The sequence below is a fragment of the Lagopus leucura genome, unplaced genomic scaffold (assembly GCF_019238085.1).
Source record: "Lagopus leucura isolate 7727_CA_CO unplaced genomic scaffold, USGS_WTPT01 Super-Scaffold_100002, whole genome shotgun sequence".
Lineage (NCBI taxonomy): Eukaryota > Metazoa > Chordata > Aves > Galliformes > Phasianidae > Lagopus > Lagopus leucura.
The window spans coordinates 22168680-22195128 of record NW_024962263.1 but is presented as its reverse complement, the minus strand read 5'-3'; the positions used below and the strand labels follow the sequence as shown (position 1 = coordinate 22195128).

The window sequence follows — 26449 nt, the reverse complement described above, 5'->3', positions numbered from 1 at the left end:
ACCTCTTGGTGTTTGGTTGGATCGATGGCTCCCATTCAGATGGATCCAACATGCTGCCCCTTCTGCAATCTTACACTGGCACTTTTTTTTAATATGCCAAGCTAATCTGCCAAGGTGAAAATCAGCTTACTTGTAAACTAAACCGATATTTTTAAGCCTTAAGTCGGAGTCTTGTCACCCTGCCTTGCTCAGGAAGAGCCGAGCGTGACGTGTAACCCACGTGTGTTGCAATGCAGCACTTTGCTGTAGTTACACCATTATTGGGGAGCCACGCTAAGATTTCACATTTTCCTCAAGATTATCGCCTGCACCGGCCGATACCATCCATCCCATCAGCAACTCTGGTGCTTGAAAAGGGTAATCTGGAGACACTCTGTCCATCTCAGCAGCACCGTGCCGGGTCACAGCCCCACGTCCCGAGGCATCACGGCCTCTCGGAGGGGTCGGACGGCCTGACACCGGCAGACCGCCAAGCCAGCAGGGGGCGCTGTCGGAACGGACGGCGCTCTATCCTTGACGTGTTGGCGGCGCCATCGCCCCGCGCAGCGCCGCGCCGACCCGCCCCGCCGCCGTCACGCCACCCGCTCGGCCGGCGCTGCGTCAGCCAGCCAAGATGGAGACCGCCGAGGAAGGTATAGCGCTCGCTCCGTGCCCTTCGCTTCCCCCAGCTCTTCCCGGCACAGCGGGGCTCTGCCCGCGCTGCCTCTGAGGGCGCATTGGCGGTGCGCAGGGCCCCGTTAGCGCGTTACCCGGCGGCAGCGGGGCGGGCCGGGGCGCGCGTCCCTTACATAACCGCGGCCGTTGGGAGCCGGGTGCTGCCCGGCGGGGGAGGGGCGGCGGAGGTGCTGTGGTGGCGGTGCGGCTCGGCTCGGGTCGGTTGGGTTGGAAGAGAACACTAGCGGCTTGGCTTTCGTTACTGAGCCGTCCCTTTGCATGTGTGTTTGTATGGCACTCGGTTTTCCAACTTGAGAGGATAAGACAGCTGGGAAAACGTGAAGCGATGGGTTGAAATCAGGCCGTGTCTTCGTAGATGTGCCCGTTGCGCTGTGCTGCGGGGGGCTCAGCGCTCATGGAAACGAAAGAAATCACAAAGTGCGTGTGCTTAACATCCAACAACTTGTAAAGCTGCTTGCTGCAGCAATCCCCTGCCTCTGCAGCCCAGCAGCTCCATCAGATGGCGTGATTCAAGTGACTGCTGAGGTTTTGGTTACTTGGCATCCAGTTGTCCGGGATGCTTGGATTACATCGAACTATGGGACAGGTTCTCAGAACTGACCAGTCCTGCTCTCACCATGCCAGTCGTTGGTAAATCCATCTCGGTGGATTTAATCCAAAATCCACAGCTGATAATTCGTAACAGGCTGCTAGGAGTGATAGCCTTTGATCCTGTGTGCTTTCAGAGGACCTGATCTGGTGACTGGGGAGAATGGGAGGAGAGAAAGGGGGTTGTTAGATATCCTCTAGGGCGCATTTGTGCTGTACTTTCCACTTGGACTTTACACTCGTGGTGTTTCTGTTTGTATTTATTTATTCATTTGCATTATATGTATATCTGTGTACCATATATAGCACCTTACATGTTAATGTTACCCTCAAAAGCTTAAAAATAATAGCACTGGAACTAACTATTGCATAGACTTGTGCTATAAATTTCAAGTGGGCCTTTGTAAGTGTTGATGACCCAGTAGTGATATTTGTGGCAGTTGCACTTCTGGTAGAATCACAGAATTGCTCAGGTTGGAAAAGACCTTCAAGATCAGCAAGTCCAACCACAACCTAACCATACCTCCCTAACTCTAACAACCCTCTGCTAAATCATGTCCCTGAGCACCACATCCAAACCTTTTCTAAACACATCCAGGGATGCTGACTCAACCACCTCCCTGGGGATCCTATTCCAGTGCTTAACAGCCCTTTCTGTAAAAAAGTGTTTCCTGATATCCAACCTAAACTTCCCCTGATGCAACTTGAGACCATCTCCCCTCATCCTGTCATCTGTCACTGTTGTGAAGAGACCAGCCCTGCTGTTGCTGTAAGCACCTTTCAGATATTGGAAGAGAGCAATAAGTCTCCCCTCAGCCTCCTTTTCTCCAGACTAAACAGTCTAAACAGAATGGCTGATTGATCAAGTTAATGAGTGAAGCAGAAAGAAACTCACGTGTCTTTCCAGTTAAATAAGTTTCTTGCTGAATAATCTGAACTTCAGTTTTAACTATTACACTGGTGAATGTTTTGTTAGGTATGTGACAGGCAGAGAAGTTTTCTGTGGGGAAACAAAGAGCTGTGTTACCCAGGACTGTTATTTCCAAACTGCATCCTTGTAATAGGATCAAAGTGTGTATGCAAGTAGAAAAATAGCATCTACTGCACAGTGGAATTCTGTCTGTACTTGATCTTATACATAAGGTGGTGTTGACCCCTAGCAGGGGTCGTTGATTTGAAATTAGATGTTGCTAAATGGACCAGATCGTTGCTTCTCATGTGTTTGTTTGATTTTATAAAACAAGAGGGAATATCTAGAAATTCTCATCTCCTTTAAAAAACTACAAATTAGGCTTAACTTCTTTTAATAAGCTAACAGAAGAATGAAATCATTTTCTTAGTAAAGAATTCATTGATTTTCAGTAAAGAAAATTTTGCTCTTCCCAGCAATCTTGGGAATGCATGAAATGCATCTGTTGTGAAAGTTGATACACCAGTAATGAGTGGGCTCAGAGGGTGGGGGTTCTTCAGAAAACAGTGTGCCTTTAACTTCCTTTGGTGTCACGGTGTTCTTAAAGCAGCAGTTTCACATCAATTGAAGCCATATAACCCCTGGTTCCTGTGTTCTGTTATTTGCCTCAGTCTGTCTTTTGTCTGACCCTTCACAAAGCCGCTCTGACATATCAAGTTGTCAGCCTGCTGTGGGTAAGGTGCTGGAGGAAAGTAGATCCTGCCTGGAAGTTGAAGAGATCTGTTCTCTATGGTTGTCTGGAAATACTCTCTGTGATAAAATGAATCCTTTGTTTCTTGAAGTGGTGGTTCTGGCCTTCCTTGTAGGCAGAGAGACCAGGAGCTCTTGGTGTTTACAGCCATGTGGCATTACTTGATGTGACTGCAATGGAAATACTTTTTGTGTTTGCTTGTAGCATCGCTGATGTGATGCTTAATATAAGATTCTGGAGTTAATTTTAGATTTTCATCCCATGAGAATGAGTTAAATCTCTTAGAAAATATCTTTTTTTCAGAATTACTATAATTCTTTCATGCTATGTGTAGAAATGATTCTAATACTATGTAAACTGTGGATTGGGTCAAATTATGACTTGTTTGCAGAAAAACCTTCAGATTGTAACATTTGGTTCCCTTTGAAATCCTTCATAGAAAAACAGTAACATTTGGAGATTTGAAACAAGAATAAAGATGTGTGATTTGAACTTGAAATTGTGTATTTTCAGTATTGTTACATCACTGATGTAAGTTAGTATTTTCCTTCGATATGCGTCAGTTACTTCTTCAGCATTGCTGGATGGTTATTGATGGAGAAATGTTTCCTAAAAGAGAAAATCTTAAACCTAAGTCTTCTGTAAAGATGGACTTGTTATATTTGTTTCCATAATGCAAGTACGAGTGCAAGGGTATGAAAAGAGTAGGGGAAGATAACACACATCTGTCAGTAAACAAGCAAAATAGTTGAGTTGTGTTTAAATGCTCTGGAGAATGAAATGGTGTTAGAAAAGACATCCCATCTTTAGAGGGAGAAGGATGCATTCACTTCTTTGCCTGCAAAGCATCTTGCAATGGTTAGTTGTAAGAAAATGTCAAAAACATAAAGAAGCTTCAAGACTCCTATGAAATAAGAAATAGAAAATGTCTTTCACCTGGTGACTGGACTGCAGGCTGTTAAATGGATGCCCTTACTCAGCTTCAGTGGCAAAGTCACAAAATATTGCTTTGTGTTCTTCTTGATTTTGGTGTTTTGTTTATTCCTTTGCTCACAAAGGAGCATGCACTTATGTTCCAGAGTAGTGACTGTCTTGTGCACGTGTTAGGAATTGGTAGATCTCTTCTACTCAGCTTCTCTTTAACTTGTTGAAAACTCAGAATCATTCCATTTCAAAGTTTACATTTGCTTTCAGAGAGACTGTCCTTTGCAAACTACATGTTGCTTTAGAGGTGATGTTATTGTTATGCTCTACATACAGCTCTGGTATGTGGATATCCTAGAAACCTTAAGTATGTAATAAAGAAAAAGGTGTTGTTTGTGTTTTCTTTTAACGTGATGACAGGGAGATAATGTGGTTCTTGTTTTTGTTCTGCTAGTCCTCAAGTCTTCGAATCTTCTATCACATGAAATCAGTCTTAAAGCTTTTTCCAATTTATTTTTGCACATTTTGCTACATGGCAAAGCTTCTGTAGTGTGTAATTAGTTTTGTAAATGCGACTTCTTCCAGCAGAAGAGTAGTAACTGTTGTCTTGTTCAGCAGATATATGCAGAGTCTGTCGGTCTGAAGGAACTCCTGAGAAACCCCTGTATCATCCATGTGTGTGTACTGGCAGTATTAAATTTATTCATCAGGAATGGTAAGTTCTGAGAGTTTTTGGTTTTCTTCATTTTTCTTTGATAAAATTAATGTATTTCTAAAAGCAGTACTTCATATGTCTTCATGTAGTCAAGTTTAAGTGAATTTTCAGAGGAAATGTGTTCAGGATTTGGGTTTTTTCTTGTATGATGGTTCATTACATAGAAGTGTGAATTCTCACAAGGAATTTAGCAGTTACATGTGAAAAGGAAGTACTCATGGATATGTTTGTTTGAGAGTACGGTTCTCTTCACACATCTGCCTTATGAGAAGAAGCAGAAAAATCAGTATAGGTTCTGTTTTTCTGCCTTCTTTTAATAGTGAATGAAGAATAGTACCTAACCTGATGCTAAGAATAAAACAAACAAACCATACTAAGGTATTTTGAGGTGATGTTCAGTCGGGGAAGTCCTAAAAATGAAAACTATAATTCTAGTCTAGGATGCACTCTCCTTTTGATTGTATTTTAATTGTCATTCTCTCACAGATAGGATGGTTTTTAAATCTTGAAATATTTTAAGGACTGGTGCTCCCAGTCAATATCCACATGAGGGTGTGTGCTTTCAGTCGTTACCATTTTCAGTAACATACATATTTGATGATGTACTTCTGTGTAAGCGATGCCACTGAGGATGTATCACAGAATCATAGAATCACTCAGGTTGGAAAAGACCTTCAAGATCAGCAAGTCCAACCACAACCTAACCATGCCTCCCTAACTCTAACAACCCTCTGCTAAATCATGTCCCTGAGCACCACATCCAGGGATGGGGACTCAACCACCTCCCAGGGGAACTCAGCTTTTTTTTTTTTTTTTTTTCCACTTTTTGAAACTTTGTGGCCTAAGTAGACTTAATAAACAGGTTAGTTTGTCCTCCATGATACTATGAAGGTTTTGCTTTGTTTGAAACAGATAATGGATTTGCTTTTTGTAATGGAGAAGAATGGGGAAAGATATAATAGCATGTCTAAATGTGATCACTTTTTGTTTCAGCTTAGTTCAGTGGCTTAAACACAGCAGAAAAGAATACTGTGAATTATGTAAGCACAGATTTGCTTTCACACCAAGTAAGTATGTTTCGCTGCTCCTGTTTTTTTCAGAACTTCATTTCTTTTTATCGTAGTGTTTGTCAAGTGCTTGCTTTTCCATTCAGCATGCTAGGTCCACTCTTGTTTTTTAATTTCTGAATTCTTGCTTGAATTAGTTCTGTATTATCACAGATCGTGTGTATTGTTTAAATGATAGATAATGTGGTGCTTTCATAACCTTACGTGAGCAGTAACAGAAGTATCTTTCATACCTGTTCCAACTTCCTTAGTCCTATGCTATTACTGTCAACATTGGTGCATATGGCTTTTTGTTAATTTTTATTCACTGGCTGTTTGGATGTCCGAATGTTAAGGTGAAATTTGAATTTGATACACAGTTTTCAGTGACCTTTGAACTGTCTACCTGTGGCACTACCGTATGACTTCTGGCAGCTACAGTTCAAAGAGTTGTGACAGTAATGCAAACAATAATTTTTCCACTTGCATTTCAGTCAAGATACAGTAGCTACCAGATATTACTCTGCCTGTTATGTTAGATTCAGTTCAATAAGTTGTTATGAAAATGGCTGTATCTTTATATAGTTATTGATTACATTTTGGCTAACAGTAGTAGCAATAAGTGAAGCCCTTTGGCTTGGTGGCAGGCTAGGTTTGTTATTTAGTATTACCACATTACTGAGTGTTGAACAGGTAACACGTGCTGTGTGTTTTTGTCATTAAACTTATTTATACTGGTTTACTTTGTACAGGTGGTAAACTTTGCTCTTCATAGTACAGGTCATAGAATCACAGAATGGCTTGGGTCAAAGGCGATCTTAAGTGTCATCTAGTTCCAACTCTCCTGCCAAGGGCAGGGTTGCCAGCTACTAGAACGACAGACATGTGCTGGTGTATTTGATTTGGGTTTAGTATTTTGCGTATTTGGTACAATCAAAACCAAAGCTCCCTTTCAGCTTGTCCTTGTTAGAAGGACTGAGCTTTCAAACTGTCTTCTTCCCCATCTTTCTTAACTAGCTGTGTATTGGTTCAGAGGACTGAGGCTGAAGAGCCATATGTGTCAGCGTGTGCATTTTCCTTTCCAAAGATTCTGTGATTCACCTGCCCCAATATGTATTGAATCTCAGAATTTTCTGTTTCTATCAACAATTAATTTGGCACATTAGGCAATTGTTGAGATTATCAGTATCAAAGTGTACAATACTATGTCTGACCTCTGTGAGGAGAACAGCATATTTTGCTTCCATCTCAGCTTTCTCTCATGCTTTCAGATCATTCATTTTCAGTAATGCAGAGGCCCTGTGTAAGAAGTGTAAAAGAGATAAGACATTCTAATTTTGTATGAGGGGGAGAAAAGACAAAAGCCTGTTGTTTGCATTAAGATTTAGAAGAAAAGTGATGAGAAGGTTCAGATGCTTGGTTTTTAATATATATGTTAATGTTGATACTAGAAAATGTCTTTACTGCCGCAATCAATACAGGTGTTCCTGCAGAAGTTTTATCCTTGGCTGACTTATCTGTTACCAGCACAGCTTGTGATGTAGTTGCAGATTATGGACACGTGAGAAAATGTGATTGAATTGCTGTGGTGTAGCAAATTAGTATTTGTTACAGGAGCCTTGAAACTGGCGACTGGGGATCCTCTTTAGCAAAGATTTACTTAGCCTTCTCTGTCATGAGCTGGCTGCTCTGCACACTTAGCACTATCAATTGATAACATTTTCTTCCTACATTGCACAAATGTGTATATATATATATATTCCTTTTTTTTTTTTTTTTCCTACCAGGCTGCGTACATTGGTAGCACATGTCAGTTAGCTAGCACCGATTTCTTCAGTTCTCTTTACCCAGCATGTCTTTTTTATCATGTCCTTCAATTTCCTTCACACCTGAAATTCATGCAATTATGCTTTTCTTAGTTTCTCTTATCCCTCTGTATTTGAAAAATAATTTGTGTGTGCGGTGTGGAAACTGGATCTGCATGTGGGAGCTGGGAAGGTCATGCATGCTGGAGAGAAAATGGCACTGCGGGGACGGAATTGGTGGGATTGATGTATGTGCCAGTCATCCCTAATAAGGTTAGTTCTAGCCTATAACTGTGCCAGGTGTAAAGCTCTTAGCAGTTTATTCACCGTGGCATGTGGTGGAATAAACACATTTATATAGCCAGTATCTGTGCTTCAGCTGGTAGGCACTGAGTTGAGAAAATTTCACTGTGCTGTAATACCAGCAATTACTCTTTTAGGTTACCTTGATTTGCTTACTGAGGCTGTTGCTGTCATTCTGGAAAAAATGTTCCTTTGCCAGTGTAATGGAGTGTACAGAGTATTCATGAAATATTCCTAGTGCTGTTCTTTAATGGCCTTTCAGTATCTAAAGGAAAGAAGGAAACAGACTCTTTGGGAGTGTCTGTGGTGACAGAACAATTGGAAATGCTTTCAAGCTCAAAGAGGACCGCTTTAGGTTAGATGTAAGGAGAAAAAAAATCTTCTACAGTGTGGGTGCTGAGGCACTGGAACAGGTTGCCCAGTGCTGTGGTTGATGCACCACCGCTGGAGACTTTCAAGGTGAGGCTGGATCAGACTCTGGACCACCTGATCTAGCTGCAGTGTCCCTGTTCATTGCAGGGCAGTTGGATTAGGTGGCCTTCACAGGTCCCTTCCAACTCTAAGGATTCTGTGATTCTAGTGCATATGTTCTGAAGTCCTTCACTGTCTCTAAATTTGGTAACATCTTGTATTTCAACATCTGAACTACGTACTGGGTTAGTTACTGGGTATAAGGAAGGAAGCAGAGAGTAGGAGGTTCAGCCTGTGTCTTGGAAGAAATATGAAGGAACTGATTTTTCTTCTGAAAAAGATGGTTCTCTAAAGTGTTCAACCATGTAGGCAAATTACCTGATGATACATTCATGTTCTTAAGTAGCGTACACAAGAATGTTGCCTAGTAATTGCATGTGGTTTGTAGTTCTACTTAGTTTGTTAAGATTCAAACTTCTGGATCTTTGACTTTATACAAAATGGTCTGTAAGAGGTCACCTGTAATTACACTGAAGTGAGTAACTCATTTTCTTGGGCTCATTACTTACAGTAAGATTTAATTGAAGGATAAAATGGAATAATTCTTATCTGATTGCTTGGACGAACTTTAACACTATGGCCAGTGTCTTCAACCTATCCATAATGTCTAGTTTGAAGAAATATAAACTTCTAATATGCAAAATGCTACATGGTGCAGAATTTGAGGTGTCTGCTGCCAGCTCCAGGGGAGCTGAGATGCACGTGAATGTTAATTTCATATGCTTTGTTGGAGCTGTGGTTTGCATAAGGAGGGATGGCATTTTTCTCATTTTGAATTGGTAATCTGTAACAAAGTCTGTATCACTCAAGATCGTAGAATATACCTTTCCTCTGCAAATTAGGTAGACTTTCATGATCAGTGCACAAGGTTGATTAAAGTGATGTATAAGTAACTTGCAAGTGTAATGATATCTAGGAAATCTCTGCATAAGAGAGCTGATTAAATGTGGAGATTCTGTGAAGTTGGCTAAATGGCAGTTTTGTCTATGCAAAGTAAGGTGGTTTGGTTTCTTCCGTACTGGACATACATCTGTTTAGGTCATGGGCAGTAAATGGGCTGACTCAGTTGGGAAAAGTGAGCTGTGAAATAATATACAGTTGCATTATGACAGCTCTGGGGAAAAATGAAACTATTAAAACATTTGGTCCTTCATAATAAATAGTATAGGGTTGTTTTGTTTATGTTTTTTGGGAGGGAAGGGGTGAGTATATGTCTGAAGGGTGGTTGCTTTTCTTTGTGCAGTTCTGGTTCTCTCAGTAAGTGTAGTAAGATGGTGCACTGTAGGAAAGGACTTGCAGGTTTGGGTGGTGGGGTTTCTTATTACTTCTATATACCTTCGTTGCTGGGATACTGCTCTGATTGGAGCTTCTTTCTGTACTGCCCATGTCATGGCTATTAACTCTTACATTTCCTGGCAAGGAGAGTAGCACTTGCAGGATAGTTTTCATTTGGATTAACTTTGGTATTCGGAAAAAAAAAATGGCAAGGAAAGGTTGAGTTGAAGGTGTTCATTTGTTCTACTTGTCGGGAAGTTTAGTGGTTATTATTTAGGGTCAGCAGGTTGTCTCCATTGTGTTTGTCAAAGCACAAATATGTAGTGTTTGTGCTAAATAACCTCTGAGGAGGTGGGGAATGCTAAGAATGCTCCCTGTAATAAGCCTGAGGGTATCACTGTGGTAGGATAAAGTACTGGGAATTCTTTCCTACTTTTCTGTCAGCTGAAATGTATTGACAAACTGTTCCCCCCAAAATTGGGTAAGGATGTGGGCCTTCTTCAACAAATGGCTACATAAATAAGGAATAATACGTAACTGAGCGCACTTAGGTTTGTGGACTGTTTGTTGTACCTTTCCATTCGGTGGCTCAAAGGGGCAGAGAAGTCAAAATGAACTAGATAAAAGCTTAATGTATTACAAAATGTGGCAAAATCAAGAAAAACATCAGTTCTCTCAGCACCCGCCTACCCAGCTCCTGGCATCACCTGAAATTAAGATTTGGGGGATGTAGCTCAACTCATCCTGAGCAGTAGCTATATTGTGTGCTTGTTTGAATAGTCCGCTGTCATCGTGGAGCCATTAGACAAATTAGTATGTAAAATTACCTTCCTGTGTTAGGATGGGCATTCTTCTTACAGACCCCTCTGTTCACACAATTTCATGAAAAATGCCTCCTCTGTAGTTCCAAAGCGTTGATCAAAAATACCTTTTTTGAAGATCAATAAAAATAACCCTCAAGCTGTCTGCTGAGTTGTGTTTTGTCTGAGTGATACAGTGAGAAATACACTGTAGGTAGATGTTCTTTTAGCACACTTAACCTAAGTGTACTTATTTCCTCATTAAGTTATCAGGGACGTTCATTCAGTGTGAGATGAGATTGTTAGTAAGGCTTGAATGAGTATTGTCTGTGGTTCTACCCAACTGCGTACTAAATCTGATTCTGTAATAAGAAAATTGGCAATTAGTAGACAATGTCAAAATGTGTTTGAGGTGCTCTTCAGCTGCTTCTCTCACAGTTATGCTCCTCTTCTGTTACACTTTTATTTTAGTACTTTCTTAATGAATTTTGTTTGTTTGCCAAATAGTTTGAAACCTAAAACCAGTTTAGCTGACAGTTACGTTTTGCTGTTACTTTGTGTCACGTACAATCCACTTATTGTTGAAGTGCACCAAACTCTCTGCATTCCTTTGCGTATTGATGCTGCTCCTCTGTGCTCCTGTGTTCTCCTTACAATACAGATACTTAGGGAAGAGTCCCTGGAGAGGAAAGAAGTGGTCTGTTCTCACATAGAGGCTTTCTGAGTAAAAGCATGAACGCACCTGAAGAGAGCAGGGTTATTGTTTAGAGAAAAGGTGAATGCAGGTGAATGGCATGAAGCAGTGTTTTTCAGACTTGCAGACAAAAGGTTTGTATAAGAGGGTGGAAAAAACTTTCTCCAATATTTCTTAAAAAGAAAAACGTAGGTCGCTTATGTGGCTGAAAGTACATGAGGTTTTCAAAAAAAAGTCCAGGTTAAATGTGTTGATATCTTCAAGTTCACCTGTTCTCAGTGTAACTGCTAACCACCCTGGCAGCAATATCTTCATGCTAAACTGTAGTTTATCTTCTTCATTCACATCTGGTATCGATGCTGGACACTGTGACTTCTAGGCATCTGTATAAGTGTGCAGAAGCTACTTGTATGTAATGACATTGTTAGAAGTAGCTGTTTCCAATTGCTTAACGTGCCATGAAGACTTTAAGTAATCAGTGCCTGTAATCTGAAAGATACAGTTCCATATCTGAGTAGCATTTGGGGAAGGATAAGTTAGAGATATCAGTGGTACTGTGAAAGAAATGGGGACGCGCTCAAAGGTTAATGAACTGTGGTGTGGCTCTTTTATCTACTGACTCAGGTAATAAAAGTGAATGCACATTAAAAAAACCTTGACATTATTTTTCTTGACTTCTGAACGTAGTGAGATTTATGTAGTATATGTGTGTTCAATTAAAAAGCTGAAGAAAATTTACTTTTATGAGAATTGCCACATGTTCCTTAATAGGTGCAACTGTAGTAGAAATTGATATCCCTTGAAAAGGAAAGTTTATCTATGTGAATTTCAACACTTGTAGATACTTCATTAGTTGCCTTCAGCTTATGCTGTTTTACTGTGCTTTTTCTTTGCTGAATTTTGTCCTGTTGGATAGCAAGTGTAGGCTGAACTATTTAGTACAAATTGAGAGAATGCAGAACTGGTGATTTATCTTGTTCTATGTGCTCTTCCCTTGAACTAGATTTGTAAGTAACAGGGATCTTTCCAGGTGATGTTGAGTGGGAGAGCTGCTGAATTTAAAACCTGCTTTTTCTTGTAGGCTTCGGCTTATTTTGACTTTACAGTGAATGTAGTGAAGCTATTAAGAAAACAACATCTTTTAGTCAAAAACTAGCACGGAGAGTATTGATTTTCCTATTAAACTCAATGCATAACATAACAAGTGTGTCATGCCATTTTTTGTTTTTTATTTGGAGTAATCTGTTGGAAACCTACAGAATATGCTTATTCTCATTGTAAGATTTTTCTCAAATGCAAACGTTTTGTGGCTTTCAGATCTTCTACGTAACTGCTTGTTTAAAGGCCCAGCTGATTAATAAGTGCCTTTTCTACACAGTTTATTCCCCAGATATGCCTTCACGGCTTCCAATCCAAGACATCTTTGCTGGACTGGTGACGAGTATTGGCACAGCCATACGGTACTGGTTTCATTATACACTTGTGGCCTTCGCGTGGTTGGGAGTAGTACCTCTTACTGCATGTGAGTACAAATTTACTGTACTGTAATACTTGCACACACAAGAAAATTTGCTGCTTGGTTCAGAAAAGCTTTGTGTGGGTATTGTTGGGTTACTTCAAACAAACAAACAAAAACTGTTATTTGACTTATTTCACTCAGAAATTGGCTCTTGAGCCAGTACTGCAATGCATCGAGGTGTTGAGACAGGAGAAAATGCATAAGAGCTTTTAAACTTCTTACTGCAGTAAAATGCCAATTTTTAATTGTCATCTTGAAAATCTGCATGGAAGTTTTAATTTGATACTAGTTGTTAGTATTTGGCTAGAAGAATTGTAATTTTGTTTTTTAACTGTCCAAAAATAAGTGCACATTTTTTGTTAGTATGAAAATTGAAATTACTTTGAAGTCATGCATAAACTGGACAGTAAAGCTGCTTTTAAAACAACTTTTAAAGGTGTCTATAGGTAGTTAAGAATTAGGCAGAAAACAGAGCACACATTGAAATTGGTGCAGCTTCTAGTTTGAAATTCACTTTCAAATACGAACAGAGAACTATTGAGGTTTCAACAAAAAAATAAAGGGAAGATGTAAAAAGAAGGGATGAGGAATATAGTGTTCAGTGAGGAGAGTGATTGGAAGAGCATCTTTACAAATGGTAGAATACTCTTCGAAAAGAAGAGCAGGAAGCCAGTGAACAAACGTCCCTTGACAGTTTCTCAATATGTTCTATGCTTTCAAGTGTGTCTGATTCTGACTTAGTTGGAGAGTAGCACAATACCAGCATCACGTATCAAAGAGTGATCCTATTCCTGCAGCTTGTCCTTTCTGTGCAAGAAAAAGAGCATTTCTGTACGCAGGAAATGCGATGACAAATCACTCTAGACTAAAACTAGAAAAAGTTAAAATTCTTCAGGTGTCTGATTTTAGCATAGCCTTTGCTCTGACCTTTGTTAGCTATCTGTGTTACAGGGTTTTGAACTGCAAACTTCTACATATGGGAAATGTTAGTAATTTTAAATTTTACAGCAGTGTGAAAGAAGAATGTTCTGTATGAGTCCTCTGCTTATTGGGATGAATTGCAGCCAGCCAGAAGTTTTCAAAACATCTTGTATCATTCTTTCATTCTGGTAGTCTTTTTCTCACTTTTTCATTTCATCTTGTAGATTTTTCTTTTATTTTCTATCATATTTTTCTTATTTCTTCCCCCTTACAAATTTTCATTTTGAGGAACTTAATTTCTTCTGAAAACTATTTTTATTCCTTGGGTTTTTGACAAATCTTGATTTCTACCTTTGATTTTCAAAGTGTAGATATCACACACTTCTCTTATTAAAACTTTCTAAGGACAGCAAAGAAATATTCAGTAGATTAATAGAAGCACTTTTCTTAACTGTCTGAAAACCTGATGAAGGTCTTTTACTTTGTCTTAGTTCTTTGTTTATGTCACATTAGAAATGGTGTGACCCTCCTTGTAGATTCCTTAGGAGTTAGTGTGCTGTGAAGGGTATTTGCATGGGATAACCAATGTGATAGAGACATTCAGTCTAAAAACCTTGAAAAATCCATTTATTTCCCTTTTGTAAGTCTTGCCATCTGATATTAAGTGCTACTTTGATTTCCCCCCTGTTCTCTCATATGGCTCACATAACTGTGTGTGGCTGGCTTCACAAATAAGTGCTTTTCTCCTTATTTTATACCTGGAAGAAAAATGTCAGCAAAGTTATTTGTGCAGCATATCCCAGATGAGGTACTTGCTTGAACAAAGAATTAAATGTTCATCTTACAGATTGTCATGCTAATCATGCAGTTATCTTATCCGTGAGCAAACATGTGGTGGGGAATAAATTGTTCGTGCCTTTTTGGTAATTTCACTTTTTTTCTGGCCTTCCTATCTGAGATGGATGGGTACAAGGAATTTCTCTTACCCTCAGCCTAATCCCAGGGGGCTGGTAAAGCTGTTGCTGTTCTCTTGGCATGCAGCTTATTTAGATGGAAAAAGCTAATTATATGACACATTGTGATCTGTTCAGACAAGTGGAATTAATTGAGCCAATTTAATCCAAAGTAGCTTTATTCTCTGTGATAATTGGATTTAGCCTCTTAGTTCCCAGGGCAAAATTCCCAAAGTACTTCTGCAGTACATGGGTAAGAGAGACATGAACACTGAGTCAAGTGGGTGTGTGTGGTAAGGCAATGGGAAGTGCCATAGTGTGAGATGGGTTATCTAAAGAGCTTCCTTTGTCTCTAGTTTAAGAAATCACATTCCAGCATTGCACGTGAGTTTATGTTTCTGGAGTGATTCAATCACCACTTCAAAAATTATATTGGTGAAGAGAGCAGTTCTGTATATATTTCATGTAGTCACACGGTGGTTAAAATTGTAGATACTTGGATCTGTGTGAGTAAGGTATGAATGGAATTGGGTATCCTGGTGAGCACCAGGAAAAAAAAAAAAAAGGGAAGGATCAAAGAGAATATTTGTTGATTGCCAGAGAGCATTCTATTATTCTATATGTGATTTCATTCAAAAGAAGAGGGAAAACAAACAGACCTAACCATAAAGGGTCAAGAAAGTGAAGAGAACAGGACTGGAATTATAAGTTGTATAAGTTATATAAGGAAGACAAGAGAACTCTGAAATTCATGAATTTTATCTAAGACTAAAAAGGGATAAAATCTTGAGTGGCAACTGTGCATGAAACACAAATTTAAAATCAGTTCCTTAGCACCAGACAAGAATTATCCAAGAGGTGTGACAAGGATTTAATGGCTGTTGTCCTTTGTCTAAAGTGTTGCACCCAAGATCTGTTCCAGACTTCCTGACTACAGATCTTAGTGCTTGTATGTGAAGAATGAAGTCTGTAAGGAAAAAGTAGTTTGGGATCAGTTTCCTTATGGATTAAATTGTGATTAAATACTTTGGAAAGTCGAGGGAAAAGATAATAACTCCAAATGAGATGATAACCAAAACCAACTTTATACCATGCTTGTGTTTTTTTTTCTGCAGGTCGTATCTACAAGTGCTTGTTTACTGGCTCTGTGAGCTCACTACTGACACTGCCATTAGATATTCTATCAACGTAAGTACTTAACCAGACTGATACAAAGACATTTTCTAGGAAGATAATCATGAAAATGGTTCCTTAATGTCCCTTTCTTCGCCTTTTTTTTGCATCCATTACAGTCTACAGAACCTATATTTAGGGAGAAAAATAAAGGACTCGTGTTTGAAAGTACAGCTTCACAATGCTTTGACATGTATTTCTTTGACAGAGTTGATTTCAGTAGCATCTGGTGTCACCTTTTCACTTTAGATTTCTGCCGCCTGTGGTCTTTGCTGTACTGTGCAAGCACAAGTGTTTGTATGGCTCCATAGAGAGCCAGACTGCTGCGTCACAGGGCATGGCAAAGTACTCTGATAGCGTATTTCTTCCTTATTTTAAAAGGCTTAGCGTGGTTAGTCAGTTTCCTGAGCAAGTTTGGTATGGTCAAGGAGATGTACAAGGGTGAAAGAAAGTGAGAGGGAGCACTTGGAATAGGAGTGAGGATTGCTTAACTCAATTTAAGTATTTCTTGCCTTATATGAAACCCTAGATTCAGCTGCCTATCTGAACGTTTTGCTCCTGCTTTACAGTTTTATGTGAGTTGATACTTCAGGTTTTCTAAAGTAGAGTGGAAGAAAGAATATCTGAGGTACAAGACTGCCTGAAAAGTTGAATCAAAGAGAGACACAGCAGTTCCATTTGTTTGGTTAGGGTAGCTCTGCAGATAAAACATTTTGCTGGATAAACAGATCTTTTCTGTAGTAAATCCAGATTTTCTCTACGAGAAGCAACTTTGATATAGCAATTTCGTTTACCTATTAGCTAAGCTTTTCCTGAATGTTCTTTTTCCTGAACTATTCTTGAAGCTTTTTTTCATCTTGTTTCTACAGGAATATTTCTACTTAAACAGTGGTAATTTCAAAAGTCAAAACAGAGGGACATATAAAGTTTACCAAATTAGAAATTATCTTGGCACTTAGAACTGCTTGTGCACAGGTACTTAGAGAAACTGCCTTTCAGCAGAGTTTTAAAAAATAAATCGTACAGTTTCTTCACCTAGGCACACAAGTAAATTCAGCTTTTCACACAAATGTGGATTTTTTGTTGATTTGAACAGGAAGATTTGTTTGAGGTATTTAACAAGTTTAGTCTTAATAAGCAGTATACATTTTTAATTAATGTTTGTTTTCTCTTTAACAGGGAGAACTTGTTGGCAGACTGTTTGCAGGGTTGTTTTGTGGTGACATGCACTCTGTGTGCATTTATCAGCCTTGTTTGGTTACGTGAGCAGATTGTCCACGGAGGAGCACCGCAGTGGTTGGAACAAAATCAGCAGCAACCACTCAATGGTGTTGGTCAACAAAATGAGGTAAAACTTAACTGCTCAATAGTTCCTAATAAATATAGAAAAGTGTTTATGTGAATGAATATGTTATCGAACCCAACAGTAATTTCATCTGATTGTGGTGTATATTTGTACATTTACTGAAGTTGAACATGTGCTTCTGTATAAATATGTTTTTGCCTTTTTTATGTTGGTAGTTCATGAGGTATCAGTTCACTGTTCTATGGGCAGTTGGAAGCTTTCTGAAACCTCTGAAGTTAGAGATTCTCTGATCTCTCACTTGACCCCAATTTACTCGTTTGCTTTTTGTTCTTTGAGGAGACTCTTGTGTAGGATAAGAGATGATACAAGCAGTACATGCATGGGGGGAATATTTGATTAAAGTTTTACATCTTTTTAATATATCAGCTTTTTAAAAAGGGAGATACAAATCCTTAGTTTGATTTATTTAAGTTGTCCTTGAATTATCTTTTTAATTTACTGGCAGTTTTCATAACCTCAGGAGAGTTCTTCTCTATTAAGCACTGGTGAAACCACATTTGGAGTGCTGTGTACTGGACTCTCCAGTACAGTAGGGGAATGGACATACTGGAGGGTCAACAGAAGATTAAACAAAGAGCCAACAGAAATGATTAAAGAACTGGAGAGGCTAAGAGTGGCTAACTGTTCTGCTTGGGCAAGGTGTGCCTTGTTAGTGTGCGTAAATGCATGGTTGGTAGGTATAAAAGAAAGATGCAGTGGCTTCTCAGTATTATTTAGTGGACAACTAAACTTTTTGTCCTGTTATTTAGGACAAAAAGCAACAGCTGCAAGTAGAAGTACAGGCAATTTCATTTGGACCTTTTTTTAAAAAAGAGAGAGATGGTGGAGTTACCTGAACACCATCGGGAAACAGCACTGAGCACCTTGCTGTAGCTGACCCTGCTTTGAGTAGATAAGATGATTAGGTGATTTCTAGGGGCCTCTTCCAACATAAGCTAGTTTGTTTAGAATACTGAATGTTTGTCTTCTAAGAGATTTATTGTTACCATTTAATGATTACCTAAATTAAGGAAAAAAAAATTGTTTAGTTTTTCCATGAATACAGGATAAAGTACAAAGACAGTATAAGCAGTTTAACTGAATGCTACATGCTGTTTCTGCAGGCTCAGGCTGTTGCAAATGGAGCTGTTGAAAACGCTGTGCTTGATCAGCCTGCTAACCCAGCTGCTGACGATGCAGTTGTAGGTGAGAACCCTGAAATACAAGAAGAGCAGGTAGATGAAGAGGAGGAGGATAACGAAGATGAAGAAGATGCTGTAGTAGAAGATGCAGCAGATGCAAACAATGGAGCACAAGGTAACAGGTGACTCAAAACAGTAATGTTCTAAATTTTCTAATATAAATGAAACTGTTGAGAATAGAACTCTCACAATTCAAGGAAGCTATCTGTATAAGTTTCCACTTCAATTTATCTTCTTGCTTTTGCAAATTTCATGCATTTCTCTTGAGTGCTAAAGCTCAATGGAAGGCTGGCAGCATTGTTGAGTTGAATGTTATGCACCTTAGCTGTTTTATTCGTTGAAGACAGTGTGTGGAATTACATCTGTTTTTGGGTGAATCTGGCAGCTGTAAGAATGGCCTTTGTCTCCTCAGATGACATGAACTGGAATGCTTTGGAATGGGATCGAGCAGCAGAAGAGCTTACTTGGGAGCGAGTAAGTAGGAATAATTTTCTTGAGTTATTTCTCTCTGGTTTGTACTTAATGATATGCAGTATTGCTGCAACAAAATCTAGCTGGGATATATTTGAGCACTGTTGTTCAGTGTGAAAACTTCAGTAAGAGGCTTTACTGACCTAAAATTAAGTCAGTGGGTTAAAGACAAGATATTCTTATTATTACTACTCCTTAAGCATCAGAAAGTTACTCCTTTGATTTGCAGTGCAGTAGCAGCTTAAGATCTTTTAGCAGAGACCTTTCATAATCTTCAGCTGATTGGTCAGTTTTAGAAATGAATTGCAGCTTATACTGAGGATGCTATACCATGTTAACAGCATATAGGTGGTATATAGTTGAGTACTTCACTTTTGTAATCCTGAAAGTACCAATCAAACTAAAGAAAAGAGGAAAGTTTTTATTACATACTTCATTTACATATTTGTAAAAGATAAATGCATTTAATGAAAAATGGAGCAAGTTAATGTAATGTTTTTGTTTTGTTCATGGGTCACAGCTTCCATAATTAGACATGTGATGTATGCTATGATTATTTTGTTTACCATCACCACTAGTGTCCAAAGCAGGCAGCTGTAAATCTGGCTATTCTGTTTCTAGGTTATGAGACAGTTGTTGCCTTGAACAAGGTCTAGAAATCCTCATTTCATTAAAGGGATTGTTGTAATTTAAACTCAACAGGCAGTTCAGCACCACGCAGCTGCTTCCTCACTCTCTTCTGTTGAGATGAGAGAATTGAAAATGTAAAAGTGCAAGAACTCATAGTTTGAGATAAGGACAGTTCACTAGGTAAAAGTAAAAGCTCCAAACACACAAGCAAGGCATGACAAGGAATTAATTTGCTATTTCCCATTGATAAGCAGGTATTCAGCCACTTTGAGGGAAGCACGGCTCACTACTTGTAATGCTTTAGTGGGAAGATAAATGCCATCACTCTCGGTGTTCTCCCTCCTTCATCCTTTTTTGCTCCAGCCTTTACTGCTGAGCACGGTGCAATTGGATGTGGGATTTCCCTTTAGTCACTTGGGGTCAGCTGTTCTGACTGTGTCCTCTCCCAGTTTCTTGTGCATGCCCAGCTTCCTTGCTGGCATGGCAGCATGAGAAGCAGAAAAGTCTTTGGCTCTGTCTAAGCATGGCTCAGCAACAATTGAGAACATCGGTTTGTTATCACAATTTTCATTTAAAAAAAAAATAAAAAAATCCAAAGCACAGGAAAGTATGAACCTCTACAAAGAGAATTAACTACTCCAGACAAAACCAAGACAGAGACAGGTCATGATCTTTTTATGTAGCTAATGGAAAGTTCTTAGCTTTGAAAAAAAAAAAACAAAATCTATTTGATGAAAAAGAATATAGGTACACTCAGATTTCTCAACTCTTACATTGTATATGCCAAGAGGGGAGTCTTTTTATTTTATGTTCTAGGACATATTGTTGAACTAGTGAAAAATACTCTGGATGGCTCTCTATGAATGTAGAAATCAATTTTAGCTAACTCTTACAATATTTTCTGAGCCTGTGAGCTGGTATAGGTAATACTCTTGTTGCTGTTTAGCAGGGTAGGTTTTCCTGCTGTTTTATCTTGTGCAAATAATATTCAAACCTTCTAAGTTTTCAAAAATACATTTGCATCTTGGTTTACTTTGTAAAATATGTTCAGTTTTAATATCTTGAAACTTAGCACAACACCCTGAACAAATTAATATCAAAACTGCCATTTTTCAGCAGCAGTATTATGAGTCAGGACTAAAACAGCAGACAATCCTTGAAGTGTGAAGACAAGGGAGGTTTTGGAATAGGTACTGTATTTTTGGCAGATCTGTGGATGCTTCCTGTAGCAGCTGTAAGGAGTGATGGAGGATTTGTTTCCTGTAAACCAGTTTTGTTCTAAACTTAGTAGCACAGAATGTGGCAGCATTATCTAGTTACTAATTGCTTTTATGCCCCAAGGGTAGGATGATATTCTTGCAGTTCTTTAAATGAAACATAAAGTAATACCTTGCAATTAGGGAGACAAAATTTGCATTTTTTTTTTTAATGCTGTGTTGTTTAAACAGTTTTAAACAGTAGTTCAAACACTAAAATCTCTCATAAACATAAAATCTTCATTGATGAAATTCTTCATAGTGTTGGTAAGAAGTAGCCTATAAATTAATCCATTACATTATCAATACGTTTTTATTAAGATAATTCTACATGTATGTCACTGCTTTTCATCAACTGCAGTTATACACAGTATTGAATGAGAACTTAGTTACTACCATTATTATCAAGAATTTGTCTGAATAAATATATTACTTGTATTTCTCTGAGTGAATAAAACCAATTTTCTTGTATCTACAGATGCTTGGGCTTGATGGATCTCTGGTTTTTTTAGTAAGTACAAGCCTGCATTTCAGAAACTCACATAACAGACTTGTCTTTGAGAAAACTGGCTTGTATTAGTTCTGTTTGAAGTCTGTAATTTCATTTGATGTACGTTTATAGATATAAATTATATAGATTTTCATACAATATAATGACCAAGGAAACCATTTTATTAGGAGTTCCACAGAGTAGGGTGCTCTGTGTGGCATCAGCGGTGTTTCTTGGCTTTGAGTTCTTTTGCTATATGTTATTTTTATTGATATCAATAAGAAGTCTTTTTTAAGATCTTAACAATAGTCAGTCTGCCTATTGCAGGGCTTATTTTTTAAATTAATTCCAAAGTTTCTCTGGTTTAAGAAAATTTAGCAATGACCTCCTTAAAAGTTGGCTTTTTTGGGCTTTTCTGTGACGAGACTCATGGTAATTATCTCCCCTGAAAAATTGGTCTGTGTAATGCATGTCGTGCAGTGGGCTTTGTTACTGTTTATTTGAAAGATTCTCCCCACTGCCCATCCTCTCTAATTGTTGGGGATGCCTGGCTTTGGCTTGAGGGTGAGGATAGGGACTGTGAAGAGTCAGTGGCAACAAAACTTTGACCCATCTTAGCTACATTTATCAACGGCCAGATTTCCTATTTTAAAAATGGAAGCCCTTTATATTTTAAAGGGAAAGCTCTGTCATGCTGTTTTTGAGCAGTATCATTTCTGCTTTATCTCCTGTCTGAAAGAAACAGATTTCTTAAATATGAATGCATTTATTAGATAGTGTAGTGAATAAATGTCTCATGTTCAAAGCATAAGGTTTTATATTTCAATGTTGTGTCTCATATTTAGTGACATTTATGTACTGTTCTCTTGTCTTCTTCCCTTCTTCCCCCCGTTCTCCTTGCAGGAACATGTCTTTTGGGTGGTATCTTTAAATACATTGTTCATACTTGTGTTCGGTAAGTGTCACTTGCTCTCAGAGTAAAAAAATAATTCTTTGTAAAATGATAATGCAGCTTAATTTTAAGGCTGTTGGCTCAAAATATGTGTTGAGACTTTTGAAAAGGGAACCACAAGTGAACTAGGAATATGAATAATAAAACTTTAGTGCTTCTAGCTTTGTCAGTTTCATTCCTTTAAGTGAATAATTTTAAAAATAGGAAATCTAGCAAAAGCTTAATGATGTCAGTCAGCCCTTAGGAAATAGTATTTTTGGAATACTGCTGAAGGAGGAAACTTTTTGAGTTTTATTTGTGAGCAATTGCAGCACTTGCAGAAATGAGTCTGGGTACTCTTATAGTTCTGCTTAGGTACAGTCAATTGCTTCCTCCATCAAGAATTCAGTTTTGGAGATCAAAATTAGGAGAGAGTAGAATGGAAATGAGAATGTAGCTGAATGTGTAAAGCTGTCAGAAGGACTTCCATTCTCTGTACAAAACAACTACTGAACAATTTTCCTTACTTCACGCTGCTGAATTAGTCGGACTTGTTTTTTGAAAATGGTGAATTCCGGTCCTTGGTGCATTTTACATTATTTTCCATGCGCCATTTTAGAGATAAGGAAGCTGAATTGCAACTTTAAATTCTTGCAACATTCTTTGAGCTCCAGATAGGAATATTTCTATGTTCTGATTGCCTGTGTAGTTAGAGCTGGGAAAATCTCTGGCATAAACTTGTCAGTCGTGACTAAAAAAAAACCCAAAGTGCAGGCATGTAGTTTAAAATCATATGAAGCCTAAAAGAGAAGATTCAAGTGCCTTGCTTCTTTTAGGTAGCAGTGAGCTCCCCCTTAAGAGTTCCTGGAATTTTTATTTTTTATACTTACTGCTTCAAGTTTAGCCTGTACTTGCATTTTCCTCTCTGCTCTGACAATAGAAGGGGACATTGGTTTAAATTTAATAATAACTGAGTAATATGGGTAATTAATAAGGTAATTATTAGTGTATAGATGTTGTTTTACAATATAGATTACAATTACAATTTTTACAGATTAAGTATATCACAATTTTTATGATTTTTTTTACAATAGTTCTTGATTGAGTTTTCCAGATGGGAAAGTAACAATAAAAAAAGGAATGACTTTCTAGAGTGAGCGAGCAGGAGATATGGGAATTTAATTTGTATCCCAAGCCTATTTTTAGTATCTTTCCTGCTGAGTAATACTGCTTAACTTACAATTGCCAAATCTCTATCTATTAGTTATCGCAGCCCTGGTGAGTTCAAATGTCCCAGGAAGTACTTCAACAGTAGATAAAACAGGGGGAAAGAATTTGGAACCTTAATTACTGGTCCAAAAGTTCTTCTGTGATGTTCTTTCCAACAAGTTATTTACATTGACTTAATTCATATGTTCTGTAGCTTGTTATAGGACTCACGGAGGAAGTTTATAACGTTTACATTGAAAGGGATCTATTAGAAATGCTTGAAGTTATTAAAAAGGAAAGGTAGACTGTGCACAGTCATCTCATAAAACACTCAAGATACAGCAGTGTAGCTGTTAAATCTTGAGTGTGCTGTCTGTAATTATTGTGGATTTTTCATCTGACTACTACTTGTTTTCGCTGGGCATGAAGAACTCAGCGCCTCTCATCCTTCACAGTACCTGCTAAGCTCTTTGAGAAGGATTTGGATTAAGACTTTCTAATCGTTGGTTAGGATAGCACAGCTTAATAAATCTTTCAGGTTTTGGTTTTGTTTTTACACTTTGGTTGTATGAAAATGAGGAGGAGAGAGAAGATTACCAGGCTTTTTGAGGGTATATTTAGACCACAGTAGTCCCCAGAGAGGATTGTTATGATATAGCAATAAAGGAAAAATGAAAGACAGCAGTTACTGCTTCTCTTTTACTTTCTTATTGCCTCCCTCTAGTGTTTTAGGATAGAGAGCTTGAACTCCTTAGTCTTTTGTAGCTTAGAGAAACCACAGAATGAGCTGAAGTGACTGGCTGATACAATTGAAAATACACAGGTGTCCAGAAGCAGGAGAAGTACTGTGTTTTTTCAGTACATTCCTTCTGTGACCTCAGAATGGGGGAAAGTTATCAAAAAGTGTGACAGTTCTTAATACAGTAGTTGAGGGTGGAGGTAAAAGCCTTCTCAGTTTCTTCCTATGCCTTAATTGGAGTGTTGTCTCTTCCCCTCATATTTAGGTCTTTCATTTTTCATCATCATAAAAGTTAGAGCAAACTGAATCATTAGTAAAGTAACAGGCTCCTTCAGCAGTATGTGTATGAGATCAGTATCAGTCTTGTACATAAGACTGGAAATTTAATTAATTTCCCTACAGCTACATGAGCTAAAAAGGAAAAGTCCAATCTGGTATGTGCAGTTTTATATTTGTAGTCCTTCAATGGGAGTTCTAATCCAACTTTCAGCATTTTTAGGATAGTGGAATTACAAGGCAAACCTTTGTACAGAGTTGTTTGTTTTCTCAGAATTGATGAGAAATAGAATGATTACCATGTTGTATAACATATCCTGCAAATAAGATTCTGATTAGCAGTTTTCATGGCTTTTTTTTTTTTTCTTTCTGCTTAAATTACACAGCATTTTGTCCATACCACATTGGTCACTTCTCCATTGTTGGCCTGGGCTTTGAGGAATATGTAAGTACTGTTTAGTACTTTCAAAATGTAAAAACTGCCACTATTTATGTAACCACAATATTTTTGTAATACTTTTCCACTTCTGTTTGTGATTAGAAAAGCGACCTGAAGAGTCGTTTTCAAGTGTGCTTTCTTCCTTTTACAGAAAATGCATGTATGGTGTTTTTTTGTGTGTGTGTTTCTTAAAAGCACCTTGTTCCTCATGCATTCTTTGTGTATTGGGTAGTTTTCATATCTGGTATTGAAGGCAAGGGAGTTGTGTAAGGTAAGGTTTCTTCTTTCATGTATAGAGGTAAATGATGGAAGTTGGACAGGACCTGTGTGTTGGACTCATGAGGATCATTGAGTCCAACTCCAGGCTCCACAGAGGACCACCCAAACCCTGTGCCTAGAGGGTTGTCCAAATTCTTGAAGTTCAGCAGATTTGGTGCCACGTCCACTGCCCTTGGGGAGCCCGTTCCAGTGCCCAGCCACACTTTAATGTGAAGAACCTTAATAAAATTGTCATTCTTCTTGAAGAGTTGAGATTTTGACTCTATCTTAATTACATGGAATGATGGTGTAGCCTTTTAAGAGATTGATTAATCTTCCCCCATTGTTTTTTTTTCCCTCTAGGTTCAAGCATCTCACTTTGAAGGTCTGATTACAACTATAGTTGGATATGTTCTGCTGGCAGTGACTCTAATAGTTTGTCATGTATCCTTTTGTCATTAGTTACCTGGTTCAGGTCTTACATGTGGGTTGTCTTTCTGGAAATACTTTGGAGATGCGCAGAAGTGTTGCAGGTGTACCTGATTTACTTTTTTCCTCTGCGCTTTCAGTGAAATTAGAAGGAAATTTTTCCTTAGTTTTCTTGGACCTTTTAAAATTGTCAGTGGGACTGCATGCTTCAGATCTCTTACACACATTTAGTAGGACAAATCTGTAGGATATTAGGAGATTTTACAGGCATGTTTGAGTGCCTGTAGATAACTTTTGAAGATCTACCCGAGATGACAAGTAAAGATCCTCTGATTATTTGTTTGTTTATTTATTTATTTCCTCCTCACCATTCTTAGATGTTACTGTGGAGTACATAGTTGCAGGATTTTGAGAATGGGACTGTGAAAAGACCAAGGACACAATAAGAAGTTTGTTCAGATCTCTGCTCCTGTCAGATCTTTATGTACGGACTAATTTCTCGTTTCTCTTTCTGAAATACAGAGGCTTTGCTGCAGGCATTGCTTTCAGATGTTAGCCTTTATTACAGAGAAAATTAAGTAACAGTGGATTTTTGAAAGGTAGAAGATCACGGGCAATTAGTTCACACCCTAGCAGCTTCTTTTTAAAGGAGTTGCCTCAACTTCAGTTTAAAGAATGAATATTTGTTAGCAGTTTCCTCTTCAGGTGTATGTACACAAAGCTCAGGTCAACTTCGGGCCATATTATGCCAGTGTGCAATGCAGTGCAAATGTAATACGGTTGATGGCATGTCTCTGTTTTGCCTCCTAAAAGAAAATGTTGAAATTGGCCTGACAGTGCTGTTCATAGCATGTGTTTTTTCAAAGGCAGTAGTTTCTCTGGAGAGAAATTCTGGTTGAATGCTTCAAGATAGTTTATTATTCTTATTTTACATTTACATTTTTGGAGGTCAGCTTTACATTTTTGGAGGTTACCTGGCACGTTTGTCTCCCAGATCCACAACCGATTTTGAAATAGAGAGCCCTGATAAAGACTTGTTTTTTAATTTTTGTCTTTTATAAAAACTTCCTGTAGATAAGGCACATAACAGTGTTCAATATTAAACTATGAAATGCTGGGATGATTACAAAAAGTATTTTTCAGTATTATTTTCTTGACAGAACTATTCAGGGTTTGGCAGCGCTTGTTAAGTTCCAGCGATCACGTCGTTTGTTAGGAGTTTGCTATATCGTCGTCAAGGTAATCCCATCT

General features: G+C 38.4%; 1 protein-coding gene across 2 annotated transcripts in view; it reads left to right on the top strand.

The window, feature by feature from the left end:
• Nucleotides 1-557: 557 nt before the first annotated feature.
• The window catches only part of MARCHF6 (membrane associated ring-CH-type finger 6), a 42156-nt gene continuing 16264 nt past the window's right edge, over nt 558-26449 (top strand). Inside the window, exons 1-13 of one of the 2 annotated variants that reach the window (XM_042869053.1) lie at nt 558-632; nt 4467-4563; nt 5557-5630; nt 12336-12479; nt 15466-15538; nt 16703-16871; nt 17993-18185; nt 18483-18544; nt 20906-20938; nt 21821-21872; nt 24459-24517; nt 25133-25213; nt 26369-26437. In XM_042869053.1, coding sequence (XP_042724987.1) covers nt 614-632; nt 4467-4563; nt 5557-5630; nt 12336-12479; nt 15466-15538; nt 16703-16871; nt 17993-18185; nt 18483-18544; nt 20906-20938; nt 21821-21872; nt 24459-24517; nt 25133-25213; nt 26369-26437 — 1125 coding nt within the window. In that variant the 5' untranslated portion in view covers nt 558-613. Of the gene's footprint in view, nt 633-4463; nt 4564-5556; nt 5631-12335; nt 12480-15465; nt 15539-16702; nt 16872-17992; nt 18186-18482; nt 18545-20905; nt 20939-21820; nt 21873-24458; nt 24518-25132; nt 25214-26368; nt 26438-26449 lie in introns of both variants that reach the window. The other variant, XM_042869052.1, reaches the window with a different exon arrangement.